The sequence below is a fragment of the Carica papaya genome, chromosome 4, assembly GCF_054855325.1.
Source record: "Carica papaya isolate Zhongbai chromosome 4, ASM5485532v1, whole genome shotgun sequence".
Taxonomy (NCBI): domain Eukaryota; kingdom Viridiplantae; phylum Streptophyta; class Magnoliopsida; order Brassicales; family Caricaceae; genus Carica; species Carica papaya.
In genome coordinates this window covers 15,685,172-15,702,017 of record NC_142312.1, presented here as the reverse complement: position 1 = coordinate 15,702,017, position 16,846 = coordinate 15,685,172, and the positions used below count along the sequence as shown (strand labels likewise).

At 32.3% G+C, this 16,846-nt stretch overlaps 1 protein-coding gene across 1 annotated transcript; it reads left to right on the top strand.

Moving 5' to 3' along the window:
- The first annotated feature begins 326 nt into the window (after positions 1-326).
- Positions 327-1,077, top strand: LOC148266317 (HTH-type transcriptional regulator). Its single transcript, XM_088219130.1, has one exon. The coding sequence runs from the start codon at positions 387-389 to the stop codon at positions 828-830; it is 444 nt and encodes a 147-aa protein (XP_088075256.1). The 5' UTR covers positions 327-386; the 3' UTR covers positions 831-1,077.
- Positions 1,078-16,846: the final 15,769 nt, after the last annotated feature.

Below are 16,846 nucleotides of genomic sequence, written 5' to 3'. Positions count from 1 at the left end.
TTTGTATTATAAAATTTAAGCCACTTCTTACAAGTTGTGATGATATAATAATTACATGTCGTATTTAAAATATATTAATGAATTTATAAATATAATAAATTAAATTTAAATTCGTATAAAAAATTGTAAATGTATAAAATCATATTTATTGGTGTGTCACGTTATAATTAAATTACTTAAAAAGATTCATCTATAATTACTACTCCTCTCATATCACAACCTGTCACCACTCCATTACAGCCTGGCAACTTTAATAATAATAATAATAATAATAATAATAATTAACAATAACAACATTCTCCATGCCTATATATTCTCCATTCCCTCTTTCTCTTTCATCTTCCGCATTCACTTTCCAATTTTTCTCTCCCCCAAACAAAACCTAAATGGGCGTCTGCACTTCTTGCCAATCGACCAACATCGCCACCGCCAAGCTCATCCTCCAAGACGGAACCCTGCAGGAGTTCCCTTACCCCGTTAAAGTCTCCTTTCTATTGGACAACAATCCTTCTTGCTTCATCTGCAATTCCGACGACATGGACTTCGACGACGTCGTTTCAGCCGTCCATCACGAGGATCATCTACAGCCTGGTCATCTCTACTTCGCCTTGCCTCTCACTTGGTTAAAACACCCATTGCCGCCTCAACAAATGGCTGCATTGGCAGTCAAGGCGAGTTCAGCTTTAATGAAGAATGGACTCACTCATAACTCTGAGTGTAGTCGGAAATGTGTCTCCACGGTTGAGTTTTCCGGCCAGAAAACTCGCCGGAAATCCAGTAAAGGGAGGAGGAACAAGTTTAATGCGATGCTGAGTACGATACCGGAGTAGGGAATGTTTTTTTTTTTTTTTTTTTTTGTAAATAGTAGGTTTTGATTTATTTTGTTTGGCAGTCACGTCACCCCTGCGTGGGGGTTGTAATATTACAATTTTACCCCTAAAAGGCGGATTGGCCATTCACGAATAGAATTTTCTTTTTATTACTAGTTAGAAGGGTATTTTTGTATTTTCATGGATTTTATTTCTAAATATTTGAGGATAGTGTTGTCACATATCAATTAAGTTGGTACATTTATAATTTTGTTTCTAAAAATTTGATGATTTAAGAAATTCTTTCAATGTTTGATTTAACCAAAGTGGTCAATCTCTTTGGGAGATATATAAAATTAGAAATTTTGTTATATGTTATATTAGTGGTGTAATGTATAAAAATCTGCATCAATAAATATAATCTTAATACAAAAATCAAAACTGAATTTTTCATATAAAATAGATTTGAAAAAATTACACTAAACTCTTATCATTTATTAATTTTTACCAATTAAACAATTAGTTTAAATATAAACATTGCTATACAAATAAATTGACAATTATTACTCATCTCTTTGCCTTTTAAATATGTTTATTGTAAATCATGAATTTCTAAATTAAGCCAAGAGTTAGCTTAATTTTTGGGTCAAAATAATCAATTATACTCTAAAAGTCGATTAGTCAACATGTGCCCAAAATTATTGCCGCCGACATTATTTAATCATAAAATTAACAAGAATTCATAAAATACTTTACAAAATTTAATTATTTTCAATAATACGTTTCTAAGCTGTTGCTGTTTTGATATAAAGATTTCAACAATAGTATCCCTCACCCATTATAGTTCACTATTTACCGGTTTCTATCATTTTAATTCACTAACTTATCCTATTTATTTAATTAGTTAATATACAATAAATAAATATTAAGAATAAAAATAACAAAATATTTTTATATCTAACATAAAAGAATCTAAAGATAAAAACTTAATACTATTACTATTTAAATTTTAACACTTTGATATGTATAGATTTTTGGTTGATATTTAAGGGATAAATCTAAGTACATACTTTATTTATTTAGGGAGCTTGACATTTGTGTTAACTGGTGCTATAGTGAGCAGGTGAGGTTAGCGCTAAATAGAATGTGGGATTGATTTAAGTTATTATCTAAATCATTCATAGTAGGATGTGAGAAGTTGGAGGTAGGTTTCAAGGCTTTTTGGGTGGCATTTCTAAATAGGAAGAGGTCATTCGAAAAAATAAGGGTGAGATGGAGCATGCTTTAATATTGTTTTATGGACCTTATATGAGGTTTTATTGTTCAATATTGCATATTAAGCTTGATAATGCATCAATATAAAAAACAAAAAGAAAAAAGAGTTAGAAGATCTCCCTTTTGGGTGAGTGAAGCTTGAATAAGAGACTTATTTATGCTAATTAGTAGAAGATTGTAGCATAATATTGGAATAATAGTTAAACAAATTTGGGAGATAAACCAATATTGTGGAGAGTTTATTTAAGAAACTCCATTCAATTTGATTAAAGGCTCTACTCATATCATCTTTAATAAAAAAATCAACATTTTTTTTATGTCATTTATGTTTCATAGAATATAGAAGTTCATGAGTCATTATAGAGTTATCTTGTATGTATTTGTTAGGAATAAAGACAACATGATCACAAGAGATAATCTGGTCTTTAATGAGGTTTGATTAGGGTGGCTAAAATTTTAGTTACTATTTTGTAGCTTATATTAAATAGAGAGATCTGTATGTAGTTTTTAAGACTTTAAGAAAAGGATTTTGGGTTATTAAGACAATATTAGTTCGATTTAGTTCTTTTAATAAGAGGCTAGAGTGAAAGATGGAGTGTATATAAGCAACTATAAGTCTGATTTAATTATTTTAAAGTAGGTTTTATATAAGAGGAGGGTATACCATAAGGGCCAAGTGTTTTATTAGGGCTTGTACACTTGAAAGCCTAATAAATTTTTAACCTCTTATAGGATAACACTAAGACGGTCACTAATTGAGGCAAAAATGGGTTGAGGATAAAGTAATAAGATTAGAGTAGAGAAAGGTGGTAAAGTAGTAAGAGTTTGACATATTGGTCTTTGAAGTATACACTTATGTTCTGATGATCAGTGAGCCACTAATTTTGATTGATCCAAGTAAAGGTTATATAATTTTTCCTTCTTTGGGTAGTAACTTTAAAGTAAAATAGGAAATATTCCTATCTCCCAATTGGATATGTTTTTCCTTGATTCATTGTTTTGTTGCTTTAATAGTTAGATAATTTTATTGTAGATCCATTTCATGTGCTTGAATATTTGCAATCATATTCTATAGAGTGCAATAGTATTTAAAGTAGTTGTGTTTGAGAGAAGATGACACCAATTTGAGTTTCTAACATGACTGGTGACTCTTTGAGCTAATAACAGGTTGATCCCATACTTTATTTACTAACGGAGCACTGGCTAGATCTTGGATGTAAGCATTTTTAGTTTTGAAAGCTAGTAAGTTTGTTTGGGGGTAAGGTGTACTCCTAAAGTGTCAATTAGGAGGGATTTGTGATTGAAAAAATAAAACATAACAGTGTGTGATCGTTATGTGTGGGTATACGGTTTGGCAAAATGGGTCGACAAATACCTGTCTAGGCAAACTTTAACATTTGTTGACCCTATGCATTTATTGGTCCATATATAAGGGTTTTTTTTACATCCTAGATCTTCCACTAACTCTTGAGAGAGTGTAGACAAGGATCTAATTCCTAGTAAAAGGATAACTACAATTAAAAGTTTTATCAGAGGATTCAATACCATATTACGAATAGAGAGAAGAAAAAAATAAAGAATTACCATAAAAAGTGTTGCAATATTAGCCACTAATGCTAATGTTGGTCTGTTTGTGTCAAAGGCATAACCACAAAACATAATTGGGAAATTGTAGTGGCATCACTATAATCAATATGATGGTATTGTTATGCGTGACTCACATAGAGGGGCTTAAAAGTATTCTAATGTTAAATATCCAATTTTTCAATAAAAGTCATTCAATGTAAGGCTTGGGTTGTATATAGATAGTTTTTTTCTATTAGCTTAGTTTAATAAGCCATAATTATTTTAGTCATTTTGACATCATATAATCATTACCTCTTATGTGCTTAGATACCACATATATGATTTTAACTATAATAATATCAAGTTTGAAAAATACTAAGAAGTTAGATATGTATTTTGAGCTTTTGATAGATGAATTGAAAATTGTGTGGCAACAAGGCCTTATTCCATAGGACTTCATATATTTGCTGTGAGGGTTTGTCTTCTCTTAACGACAAGATAATTTCCTTTTTATGGAATGTTGTCTTGATGGATCACGATTAAGAGTCTTGTATGTCTTAGTGGAGTCATTCACATCAAAATAAGGTTGCAAGAAAATATGGTTCGATTGCCATTGTTAATTTCTTCTATAAAATCATCCATTCAAACGAAACAAAACTAAATTTTTTAATAATATATTAAAAATTATAGATGACACCTAGTTTATAAGGAGAAAATGTGTGAGGGACCATATACATGCTCTTAAAAGTACATAAGTATGAAGGTTTATCGATTCCTGGCCATGGATATTGACCAAAACAAAATATGTTATTGAATTTGGCTTATTGATGATCATTTCTCAACCATAAATGTAATGTATATTAAGAAAATTTATTTTACATTAACATTGTCATAGATGTGAAATGGAAGACAAAGGACAAGACTAGGGCAAATTTAATAAGATCATCCATAATAGTGAACAAAAGGGGGTTATGTCGTACATGCTCATAGAATAGATGTGTTTCGTGATACATCAGTAGAATGTTACATGCTGGAAAGGACTTGCTACATCGGATAAGTTTAGAAATTCTTAGATTGATTTGTCGCCACACCCTTGTAGAAAATATTATACCTAGGTTTTAGAGTCTCTTACTTCCCAATATATGGCTCTGATTATTCTCTAGTTGTACTTAATTACCTCACATGCCTATATGTAATGGGGTTATTTGAGAAATTGGGGAACTATTTTATAACTTTAAAGAAGTGGGAACATGAGGTAGTTGGAAACATTAGAAAAAAGATAAGCAAATCAATAGTTGAAATGAATTCATTTCAATTGTCATGTAAGATTAAAAAAAAAATATGGCTAGATTAAAAATAATGGAAGCAACATTAAATGAGTTTTATCGGGAAAAAAAATTTCTAGGCACATGAAATTAAAAATTGATTGATTGAAATGGGGTTAAAACACAATTTTTTCATTCCAAGGGTACATAATGTAAGAAAAGAAATACAATTGTGGAGATAATGGGTTATGGTGAGGATTGTGACATTAATTACGGAGGATATTATTATTTTTTTATTACGTATTTCTTAAATGTATTTGGGAAGTCGGATTTGAAACTTTGGTAAGGTATTATAATATGTAGAGCCAAGGATTATTGGGGATATGAATGCTCACTATTGGTACCCTACACGAAAATGGATTTCTTCTCAACACTACAATAAATGCACCTTATAAAGCACTGAGACTTGATGGTACGTCTTCTTTATTTTTTAAAAAAATTTGATATATAGTTAAATATGACATCTAACTTTTTATTATTAATTTTTGGAGTAATTGTATGCATCTGCCAAACATATCATACTTATATTGCTCTTGTACAGAAAGTTTTAAAATCTTAAAATCCTTTTTTAATGTCTATCAGTTTACATAAGGTAATCATAAAGCTCATCACCAAGTATATTGCCTAATTGTATGAAGCAATATACATGTTTCACACTCTGCATCTATCCCTAGTTGACTTATAATTGATATTACATTGATTACTTTTGAAGTATTTTATCATATGAAAAATCAATGTAATTCTAGCCATGGGGGGTTTTTTTTTTTTTTTAATTTTGAAACTGGATAATTGTAAAATCTACAATAGTGTTTTCTAGCCTTTCTGAGAGCAAATGATTTTATGATTGTGTTTTCATCCAAATTTTATATCTTTTACCATATCATGTCTTTATTGTAGCTTACTCTATTCTTACTAATGAAAAGTCCTCTCCTTTATTTTTTTATTTTATGTGCGAAAGCATTCTTAACTTTACTTAGGAGGGCAGAATATAAGGGAAGACTACATGGTATCTAGATTACTTGCTCAATCCCATCAATTACTCATTTGTTATTTGTTGACGACAACATTATCTTTGGAAAGGTCAAGTTGAAGAAATTCAAGTTATTTGGGATATGTTGTCTAAATATACAAGGTCTTCAAGTCAATATATTAATTTATAGAAATTATTGATTGCTTTCTCTAAAACTCTAGAGAGATTAAAGAATATGAGAGACAACACTTAGGAAGTGTGTATGGAGTCCAAATGGTAGAAGTGTACAAGAAGTATTTAGGCATCCCAACCATGTTAGGTTATTCTTCTTAGTAAACTTTTGGATACCTGGTGGATAGGATGGTGAAAAGGATTTAAATTTGGCATCTAAATAAGTTATCTGAGGCTAGTAAAGAGATATTCATTAAGTTAGTGGCTTAATCCATCCCAGTATGTGTGATGAATATGTTTTTATTACGTAAATCAATTTACAATCAATTATAGTGACAATTTATAAGTTTTTATTGGGAATCAAATGGTGATAATATTACTTAGCTTTGATGGTTAGAGTTGTGTTTTAGTACATTGCATGGTGGATTGGGTGGGTTTCAGAGATTTCCAATTTTTTAACCAAGTTATTCTTGAGAAGCAAGCTTGGAGGTTAGTGAAAAATCAGAACTCATTATTATTTAAGCTTTTGCAGGCTTAATACTTTAGAAATGGGAATTTGTTATCAACTTCCCTTAGTCATTGACAAACTAAGACTTGGAGAAGTCTTTTGTATGGTCAGACATTAGTTGTTGAGGAGCTTAAATGGCGCATTGGGAATGGTTAGCATGTGAGGATATAGGAAGATGGTTAGTTGCCTAATTAGATGAGTGGCGAAGTATGGACTCCACGTCTTATGAATTCGGATGTCGAGAGAGTTTTGGAGTTGCTTTTACCACATGGACCTTTGTGGAATATCCCCTTACTCAATTGTTTTAACCTCATGAAGTTATGGAGATGGCTAATATACATTTGAGTTTTAGACTACCTTTAGATAAACTAATGTGGATGTATGAACCTTTAAGACAATATTATGCAAAATCAGGATATTTAAGAGCATGATAGATTAGAGTGTAAACCTTGGCTAATATAATTATGGAATACTAAGGTAATTCCTTGAGTGAAGTATTTTTGCTAGCATTTTTTTTTGGGAGGATTTTCGACAGGGTACATGTTAGCTTGTAAAGGAATTATAGTGGATACCACATGCCTTGTGTATGGTGACAAGAAAAATTTGATCACTTGTCTAAATATTATTAAGTATCCCACTTTGGGGCATTCACTTCTTGTTTTGGGTTGTAATTCATGCATGACAATATTTATTTATTTTTTACACCAAAATGCAATCTTGTTTTATCCATATATTTCCTAGGAAATTTGGTTGGGTCTAGTATTATAAGATAAAATGAGCACAACCGTATCAAATTTTCAAGATGTTAAGATTGTACAAAAGAGAGAAAAAGAGCACAAGAGATGTTATTTTAGCAAATGTAATAAGTAATGGAATCAAGAAGCTCCTATAAAAAGGTTTTTGCCTCAACCAGGTACATATAAATTAAATTGCGATGCCTCTGTTTAGAGAGGGCTTGGGATTGTATGTCTTAATACAAATGAGGAGGTAGTAGTATATTTTGATAGTATGAGAAGGGTGGCTATTTGTTCCAAATTGCAAGTTGGTTAGGGGTGTGGCCTATTCAAGTGAAGGGTTGAAAATAAAATAAAATAAATTAAATTTTTATGGTATGTGATAGATTGGTACAATCAATAATTTTTTTCAAAATGAAATTAAGAAATAATAAAATTTAGAGATGTCATAGTGGTGTGGTTGTAGTTTTGCCCGATGAAGATCTGTTTATGCTTATAACAATTATTTACATAATTATTGTGAATATAAAATTAAACAATGTATATGCATTGTCTCCTCCTTGAGGGCTTTCTATGAAGTTTCCTGGATAGATTATACCTACTCAATGCAGCAAGTGGAAAAAAATCAATCATTATATACATTAAAAAATTAGGATTTTGCACGAATGCTTTTTAATGTCCTCTTTTTTTCTTCGTTTTCTAAAAATCATTATATATCCAAACAAAAATTGAATTTCCTTTTTTGACTTCCCACGTGAAGAAAGCACATGGATTTACAATATCTTATATGTCTTCTTTTTTTTTATAAAAAAAAATAATATTAAAAGCATGAATTTATACATAATGATTTTCTAGGTGTTAATTTGAGGCATTTATTAGTTGTTTCTATTATTAATGAAGATAGAGTTTGCAAAATTTGTTAAATATTTTAATAAAGGGCAGTCTAATTTCTTTCTTCTTTTTTTTTTTTTTTTTTTTTTTGTAATACTTCTTATCTCTTAGTTAAAGCAATTAGGAATAAAATCCTAAATATAACAAGTTGGTATAGAATGTTTAATCTTGAACATAGAAGTTTATACCGTTTAAATAATTATTTGATTCCCCTACTATGAGATACACTAACGTTAAGTTATTTTCTATTCTTACTAAAAACAAATAAAAATGCATTACTATTTCGAATAAGAATTTTGTAATCAAATTGGCATATTATATATTTAGAACGGATCATACGAATATAATTAGAAACATATTTTATATATGGCGAAACTAATGACAAAGATTGAAAATTTAAATGCATTCTAAAACATATTAGTTGCATCTTCTACAACAAGACCTTCATGGTGTCATAGAGTTATCAAATAATAATATGCTAATTTCTTACAGCTGAAATACTAAATAAAAAATTTATATTCTCATTTTCTTAAAATATAGTACTTAGAGTCAGTAGTCATTCACACGGGGATTCAAGTCAAACTTTCTCTCATTTCAAATATTGATGATTTTTTTTTTCTTTTTTTCTTGCTAGAATAAAATATGATAAGAAAATCACCAATTTTAGATCCATACTTATATACTAACGAACTTTCTTTGATACTAAGAAGAATCAATTTCGAAAAGGATGTCTCACATTTTCTTTAATACAAGCCTTATATGTATTTATTAAATTTGTACATCTTATCTATCATCTTCTAATAAAAATTTCATCATCTTCTCGAGTTAATGAAAAGATAACTGCTTCTTCTCCTTTATAAATCTCTATTTTAGAAGTTGCTTTTTTTTTTTTTTATTCTCTAGTTAAATTATTCAGTAACACAGTTCACTCAAGATGTATAATAATAAATTCTTCTTATATCTTAAAATTTTTACAGTTTCAAAAATTCAAGATATTCTAATCTTTATCTCTTCTTCTTGTTGTCTAAACTAAAAGTATATTATTTTATTTAAAATTAACAACGGATCTCAAATTCAACAATATTTTAATTTTTGTACTTTTAACTAAATTCAGAGAGACTCTAATCATATAGCACAAAATATTGCCAAATGAAAAAAACTAAAATTTAATTCATCGTTTTAATTAATATCATACTCTATGTAATATATATATGTGTGTGTGTGTGTGTGTTGAATATAATATATAAATGGGTGGCCAATGAATTGAAGAAGGCAAAGTAAAGAGTCGTAAGGTCTCACCAACAGACCACTGTGGAGACAACAATCCATTAAAAAAAAGTATAAAAGTAATTTAGAAAGATATGTTGAGAGATTTTGTTCCTCTTCCCATTTCAAGTATCTTTGTTTACCATGAAACTTCCTGTCTTCTGTGCTAGCTTGTCATGGGCCCCCCCCCCCCCCCCCCCTTTCTTTGTCTTTAAATCCTCCTCCCAAAATTAAATGTGTTCATGAATCAATCCATAAAAAAAACATGTAAGTTCATGTTCAAACACATATATTGTCACTTCAAACAAACATATACCCATAATGAAAATATATATCATCAATCATTGTGTTGGTTTATCCAATTCCAATTCATATGAATATACATCATACCCGTTTGTAAGTATATCAAAATCTAATTTATAAAATACGTAATCTGATTCATATGAATATTGAATCCATATATATACATATATATATATATATTCTTTAATAATACAGATTTTGTTTATAAATTCATAAAATATTGTGCATATGATCATGGATTATTGTCTTAATTACTTTTTTGTCATTTTAATTTCTCTATAGCCAAAATCCAAATCGGTCGGTGAATTATTTATGTTTTCCATGTAGATATTTGTATTCAGATATCTATTATTAAATTCTTATGATAAAAACTTAAGTCATCGTTTACTTATATATATATATATATATACATATGGCGTATCATGTTCAAGTTCAATAACATAAAAATAAATTAATTAGTATCGACCTTCTTTGTTATTCAGAAAATTTAAAAAAAACATAAATTATTTTCTTTATTAAGGGACATGAAGGGAATGAACAAGGCCCATTCGGTTGTGTTGGTGAGCTGTGCTAACATGACCCCTTAATAGCCCAAAAGATATACCGGTTTGAAACTTATTAAAATGGCCTAGCCTAACACCAAAATTGCTTTCATCGCTTTTACGCAATGTACATGTTAACATTTGAAGTCCCTAGTTGAGAGGCGAGCATATAACATTATTCTCTATCAAAAGATGATCTACACACACTTTCAAGTACTCACTCTTCATCCATACACTTGTAATAATTTACTTCATTTTTCCTATTGCTATATCTCATATGAAATGCGTCATTAATTCATATCCTATTGAAATTGTTCATGACTTTCTAGATAGAGAATGATTTTGACTCTAAAGTTGAAGGTGCTTTAGCCTTCAGAAAGGAGTTGAAGAGGCTTTTTCAATTTAAAAGTTAGATTTTATATTTTGATTGATTCATTTATTTCTATAGAAGATCAACCAAAATATATGCTAATAAGAGAATATTTTTCCATGCTTCTTTCGTACTAATATTAATGCTCTGCATGTGGAGGAGATGTTTAATGAATCATCTTATAGCCATATTTATAGTTAGGTCTTAATCCCTTCAGAGAGTATAACAATAGTATTCTTGTGACTTGTCATTTTAGGAATAGATGATAATAGGATTCCTCATACTTTTGACAAAAAAAACTTAAAGTCTAACTAAGGCTCTTTTCTTCTTGCATGTTTGGAAGATTATGAATAAGGATCATCCAGTAGAAGATTTTGTGCCTCTCTTGGAGTTTAGATTTCTAGAAGTGCTTCCAAGCAGTACAAGTATTAGGTGTTGCTACTTGATTTAGATTGTTATTGAGTATATTTTAAGATAATTCACATTTTTATCTCGACTTAGATTTAGAAGTAAAATTCATTTATCTTAGAGAACAACCAGTGAGAGTCTAATTTTGAGAATTTTCTTCACTATTGGTTAGACCGAAAATTGGAGTTAAGGGAAAACATATCTCATGCATGTTGGCATTTCCATTAATTGCCTTATTATGATGTTATTAGAGGGACCACTCCTTTATGGAATGAACCCCTTGATAACGGGAATTCATGATTCATCCTATATCATATCAGAGCTCCCATCTCTAATATATTTACAGGCTCCTATAGAGATCATATCTTAACTTTTCATGATATGAGGAAGGCTTAAACTACTTCCAAAAGGTAAAACTTGTGGAGTCTAAGACACCCGTCAGATTGACACCAAGTCGCAAGTTGCTAGCCATGTCACATGTGTACATCTACCCAGTATGCGTGCCCAAACATCCATAGCAACCTGCGTAATGTGCGTATATAGCCCAAACCACGGAAGTGGTCGCAACTTGGGGAGAAGGGGCGTGACATAGAGAGGGTGACTGAAGGCCAAACTGACCATACTTGTTGCCAAACAAATATAACATCCACCTAAAGAAAACAAAAAAAATGTAAAATAAATTAATAAAATTAGAATTAAGATATAAATGAAAAAAATTTACAATCTTGGAGGTTTTTATTTAATTTTAAGAACCTAAATGAAAGAATGTAAGACAAAAGGGGATAAAAACATAAATAATGAGAAGTGGAAGGGGGCAAAGGAAATCAGAAAAATGGACGACCTAGATCGGACCGCTGGAGGAGATCAGATGGAGGAGATTTAAAAGAAAATGAACAGCCCAGATCGAGCTTGTAAGATCTAACGGCTGGAAAAATGGGTATAAAAGAGAAAAAGATTAAGGTTTTTTCATTTGGAAGAGAAGCCAAAAAAGAGAGAGGGAGAATGAGAGAAGGGTGATCGGGGAGAGAAGGAAGAAAGGGTGTCGTGCAAGGAAGCCGAGAGAGAGAAAAGAGAGAGGAAAGAAGAGAGAGGCCAGAAAGGAATAGGGAAAGGGAGAAAAAAAGAGAGAAATGGAGGAAAAAGGGGTGTGGCTGAGTGGGAAGAGAGGGAAGGCTGTGAACGGCCATGCAAGGGGAAAGGAGAAGAGAAAGAATCGCAAAGGCTGAAAACCGAAGGAAAAGGAAAGAAAGGATGTCGCAGTCGAGGAAAACCATGTGACAGCAGAATCCAAAGTCGAGCTGCACACGATGTTGGTGTTTAAAAAATTAGTAAGTTTCGTCCTTTTCATCTCTATTTTTCAATAATTCATTTTTTTTATTTCGTTAGATTCTTTTATTTTCTTTACTAATCAGTTTGTAGGTTTGAAAAATCACATTCGAGTCTCGACCAAGCTAAACGACCGCAGGGTGACCGAGAGCCAAACTGAGGCTAAATCACTCTCACCGAAAGTAAAACCGTTTTGTTTTTATGCTTTGGTGATGGTTTGAACAATGGTGGAGCATGACTGGTGTCGAGCTAACCTCGCAGGCTCAGTCGGGCCACCCACGCGTACGGGAACCGAGGAGGTTCCCTTGATAATGGGGCAAACTCACCCACCATGGAAGCTGAAGGGTCTTCCGTGGGAATGGAGGCCAGAATCACCTCTTGGGATTGTGATTCTCCATTCGGAAAGATGAAAAGTCTTCATCGAAAAATGAGAATATAATCCACCAAATGGGAAACCGAAAGGTTTCTGGGTACGGATCCTGATAATTTCGAGTATTCCGTTGGGTGGTCATTGAAAACTGTAATTCGATTAAATTAATATTTAGTATTTCGAAGTATTTTAATTAATTTATATCGTGTGTATAGGAAAATTTGGACATTCAAGCGGATCTGGGAAGATGCATAAGAGTATAAGTATCTATAACTCTCAACTCGATTTGAATTTTGAAAATTGCATGTATTTCATTAAATTATGGTATTTTGAAATTTGAACGGATACTGACCCAATTTTCGATGAAGAACAGAACCCAATCCTATGATCAGTGAACCTAAGCAATTGAAAATTTATAAGGAGACGAAACTAAAAAACAGACCCAAAAGACTGAGAATTAATTGGACTGTGATGAGATATGAATTTAAAAATTAAGAGAAATTCCTAATTAAATAGAAAACTAGAAAAAAATAAAATAAAATAAAATAATACGGTAAAAATTGAAAGGAAAAAAACAATTATGGTCGTGAAATGATCAGCTAAATAAAATTTCAGAGAAACTAGAATAAGAATAAAATAAATAAGAAGTAAAAAATGAGGAGTTGTGAATACTTAGAGTATGGACCCTGAATGCCCTTTCGTTTGGTCCGAATCGAGGAGGGGAGTGTGTGTGTGTGTGGCTGAAGTTCAGTGGGCATGGTGAACCTACATATGGATAGAGTCTGAAACCTAATTTAGATGTGGATAGATATTTGTGAGTATGGGTCATCTAGTAAATATACCTGTTGTGGTCATTATAAGATTTGTGAGTGTTCTATCTATGCGATGGGTGGATCCATTTTGCCTCTCTTCGATAATGACATAATCGACATCGCGCGATGAAACCTTAGAAATGACATTTCGAGTGTATATGTAATCTTTTGTGTGCATGTGATTATGTTTCGAAATGATGATTGATATTCGAGTGTATTTATGTCTTTAGAGAGTATGTGGATATACATTTGATGATTGTATATAATATTCGAGAGAATTCAGAAAGTCGATCCGAAACATGTGAAATGGTGAAAATAAGAAAATGAATTTTGCATTGAAATATTATTATTGCTTTTGTTTCTTACCATGTGCTTTGCATGAAATTTTATCTGGGTCAAGAGAACAGAAATATTTATTCAGTTGGAGAAACTCATTAAATTTTACCATGATATTTCTTAGATGAGAAGGAAGAGGCAGCACCACTGCCAAATAGTAGGACCTGTAAAAGGGTTTCTATTTTGTATATTTTGTGCATATTTGAGAAATTTTTGTTTTATTTTGTTAAACCCTAAATTTTGACATCATGTATATATAATTACTGTATATATATGGCATAGGATACTAGGTTGTATGATAAATTTTGAGCTATGCATATGTATATTTTGTGAACTCACTGCATAAAAATGACATGAGTAGGAATTATGTCTCATATCGAGTATCAGGGTGTTACAACAAAGGCCCATGAAGACCCTCTTAAGAGAATCTTGGCCAAGGCGAAATGGTTTCTAGTCGCACTCAAAGGGAGCTGACCTGACAAGGTGGCCACAAGGCGGATCTAAGTGATCATAGTGGAGATCGAACTGTATGAATCAAGGAGTACTCAAAGTGATTCGACCATGAAGAGCTCAAGCCCAAAGAGTGAGTCCAGGGGTTGCATTCATAAGGCCCTAACCGAATAGGCTTGTATAAGCCCATCCCTAGAAGGCCAAGATGGATCCGAAGAGCCTAGGGCCTTTCCAGCCTAAGAAGGAGTCGGACTAATGACTCTCGGCCAGGAGGGCCTTTAGCTATGAGAAATTATGTAGGCAAGAGGCCTTGCACATGGATTCAGGCTTACACCCATGCAAGTAGGACAACCCGCCCATGAAGAAGGTATGCTTGTTTGTGTGTGTGAACTGGGCAGTCGGCACACCCAAGACAACATTCATGTGAAGCACGCATAGGAGGAAAGTGTGTCAAGTTATGCGCAAGCTGTGCCGCACGTGCAGACAATGCACGCATACGGGATTCCCAACCCCTGTGGGTGTGGCGTGAGAGTAGGAAACGATGCTTCCCGCAAGGAGTCTTCTTCCTTTATTTTCATGTGATTTTTGAGGGGTGATTTCTTCAAAGAATTCTGCAGCAAGTCTACTTTAAATTACAACACGTTGAGAAGAGAAGAAATTATCCCTATAATTATTTTAGAACTTAATGTTATATTTTATCCACATGATTAATTACCTATTATTTTAGCCTTAGGATTAGAATAAACCATTATTTTAATAATTATTTTAAGCATATTTTAATTCTAAGATTAAGATAAATTATTATCTAGTAGAGTTTGGTTAAATATCAAGTATTTTTATTCAATTAGAATATTTCAAGTGAAAGCCTATAAAAAGGCCTCACCGTAGGATGTAATTCACAACTTACAACTTTAGAAATCAATAAATCAAAGCTTTTGTTTTTTTTAAAATTAGCTCTACTACTTTTTGCGTGTTCTTCAAGTGCATTCAAGTTAGGGAGCTTCAGACTACTTGGTTGAGTTGGAAAATCGCGATCGACTTATTATATAAGTCATGACATCTTTCCTTTTTTTTCTAGTTACCTAGATAAGTTTTTAATATGTTGACTGTGATTTTAGTAGGGAGGATTGAATTTAGGTAATTAAGTTCTTAAATTGCTGAATATAGCAAATCATGATCGAGGTGTTTTCGATCAATAGAGTCATCCATATCCACCCCGCATCATTTAGTATTAGAGTTTAAGCACCTTATTAAGCCTACTATGTCAATTTGCTTTGCAATGTATTCTTGCATAATTAGCAACTAAAACACCTCGTTGCTAATATGTTATTGTTTATGATTTGCATCCCACTTGATCATATCCAGTTCGTTCTTTCAAGTGGTATTTTGTTTGTGAAATTAGTAAAAAAAATTAGAAAAAAGATAAAAGAAAACCGATTCCACCTCATAAAGTAATCTAAGTCCATTCTGTTGCATTTACAAACATAAGAAGATTAACCATCTACCAGTGTGACGAAAGCTTTTGATTCATTAAAAGAAAATTACCTCACCTATCAGGTGTGCACGAAAACTGTAATTTTTACATTGCACGAGCAAGGAAGATTAGTTGTCTTTATAGACGCGTGAAAACCGTTGCTCCATATTTCAAATTACTGTATTACGGAGTCTGCATTGCACTTTCATTCAATCTAGCATGCATATTTGAGCTTCTAGAGCATGCTAGGAATTTTTGCAAATTATTTCTAACTTGCTGAACTCAATTCAAGAAGATCTCATTTCTGACACTAAACTTGACTGGTGAAGTTTGAGTGTTGAGTGGCAAAACACGAGTGATAATAAATCAACAGATAGGCCTTCGAGCTAAAATGTTCGCTCAACTCTACATGAGGATGTGCTCCACTAAACCACAGTATCAACTGAATTCTTTTCACATTTTTTTTTTGTTTTCACCAAGTTCATTGGGTGACGAATAAGTAGATTTGAGGAAAAAATTTTCAAAGAAGGGAAGATGACGTGAGATCAAGAAGGCTTGAACTACTTTCAGAATGTGAAGCCTGCGGAGACTAAGACACCTGCGCATTGACACCAAGCTGCAAGTTGCTAGCCAGGCATGCACACGCACATTTACCCAACATGCCGCGTGCAACCATCCATGGCAACCCATGTGATGTGCGCGTATGACCCAACCCACGGAAGAGGTTGCAACCTATAGAGACAGGGTGACCAAAAGAAAGGGAAGGAAGGCCAAACCCGCCAAGCTTGTCGCCAAGTAAAGGCCCATAAAGACCCACTTAGGAGAAGTTTGGCCAAGGCAAAACTATTTCTAGTTGTATTCAAAGAGTGTCAATTTAATAGGGTGGACACAAGGCCAATCTAAATGATCATGGAGGAGATCAAGCCGCGTGGATCAAAGA

Bases quoted from the DNA above. Each gene is read 5' to 3' on its own strand.
- LOC148266317 (XM_088219130.1), top strand. From the start codon at position 387: ATGGGCGTCTGCACTTCTTGCCAATCGACCAACATCGCCACCGCCAAG.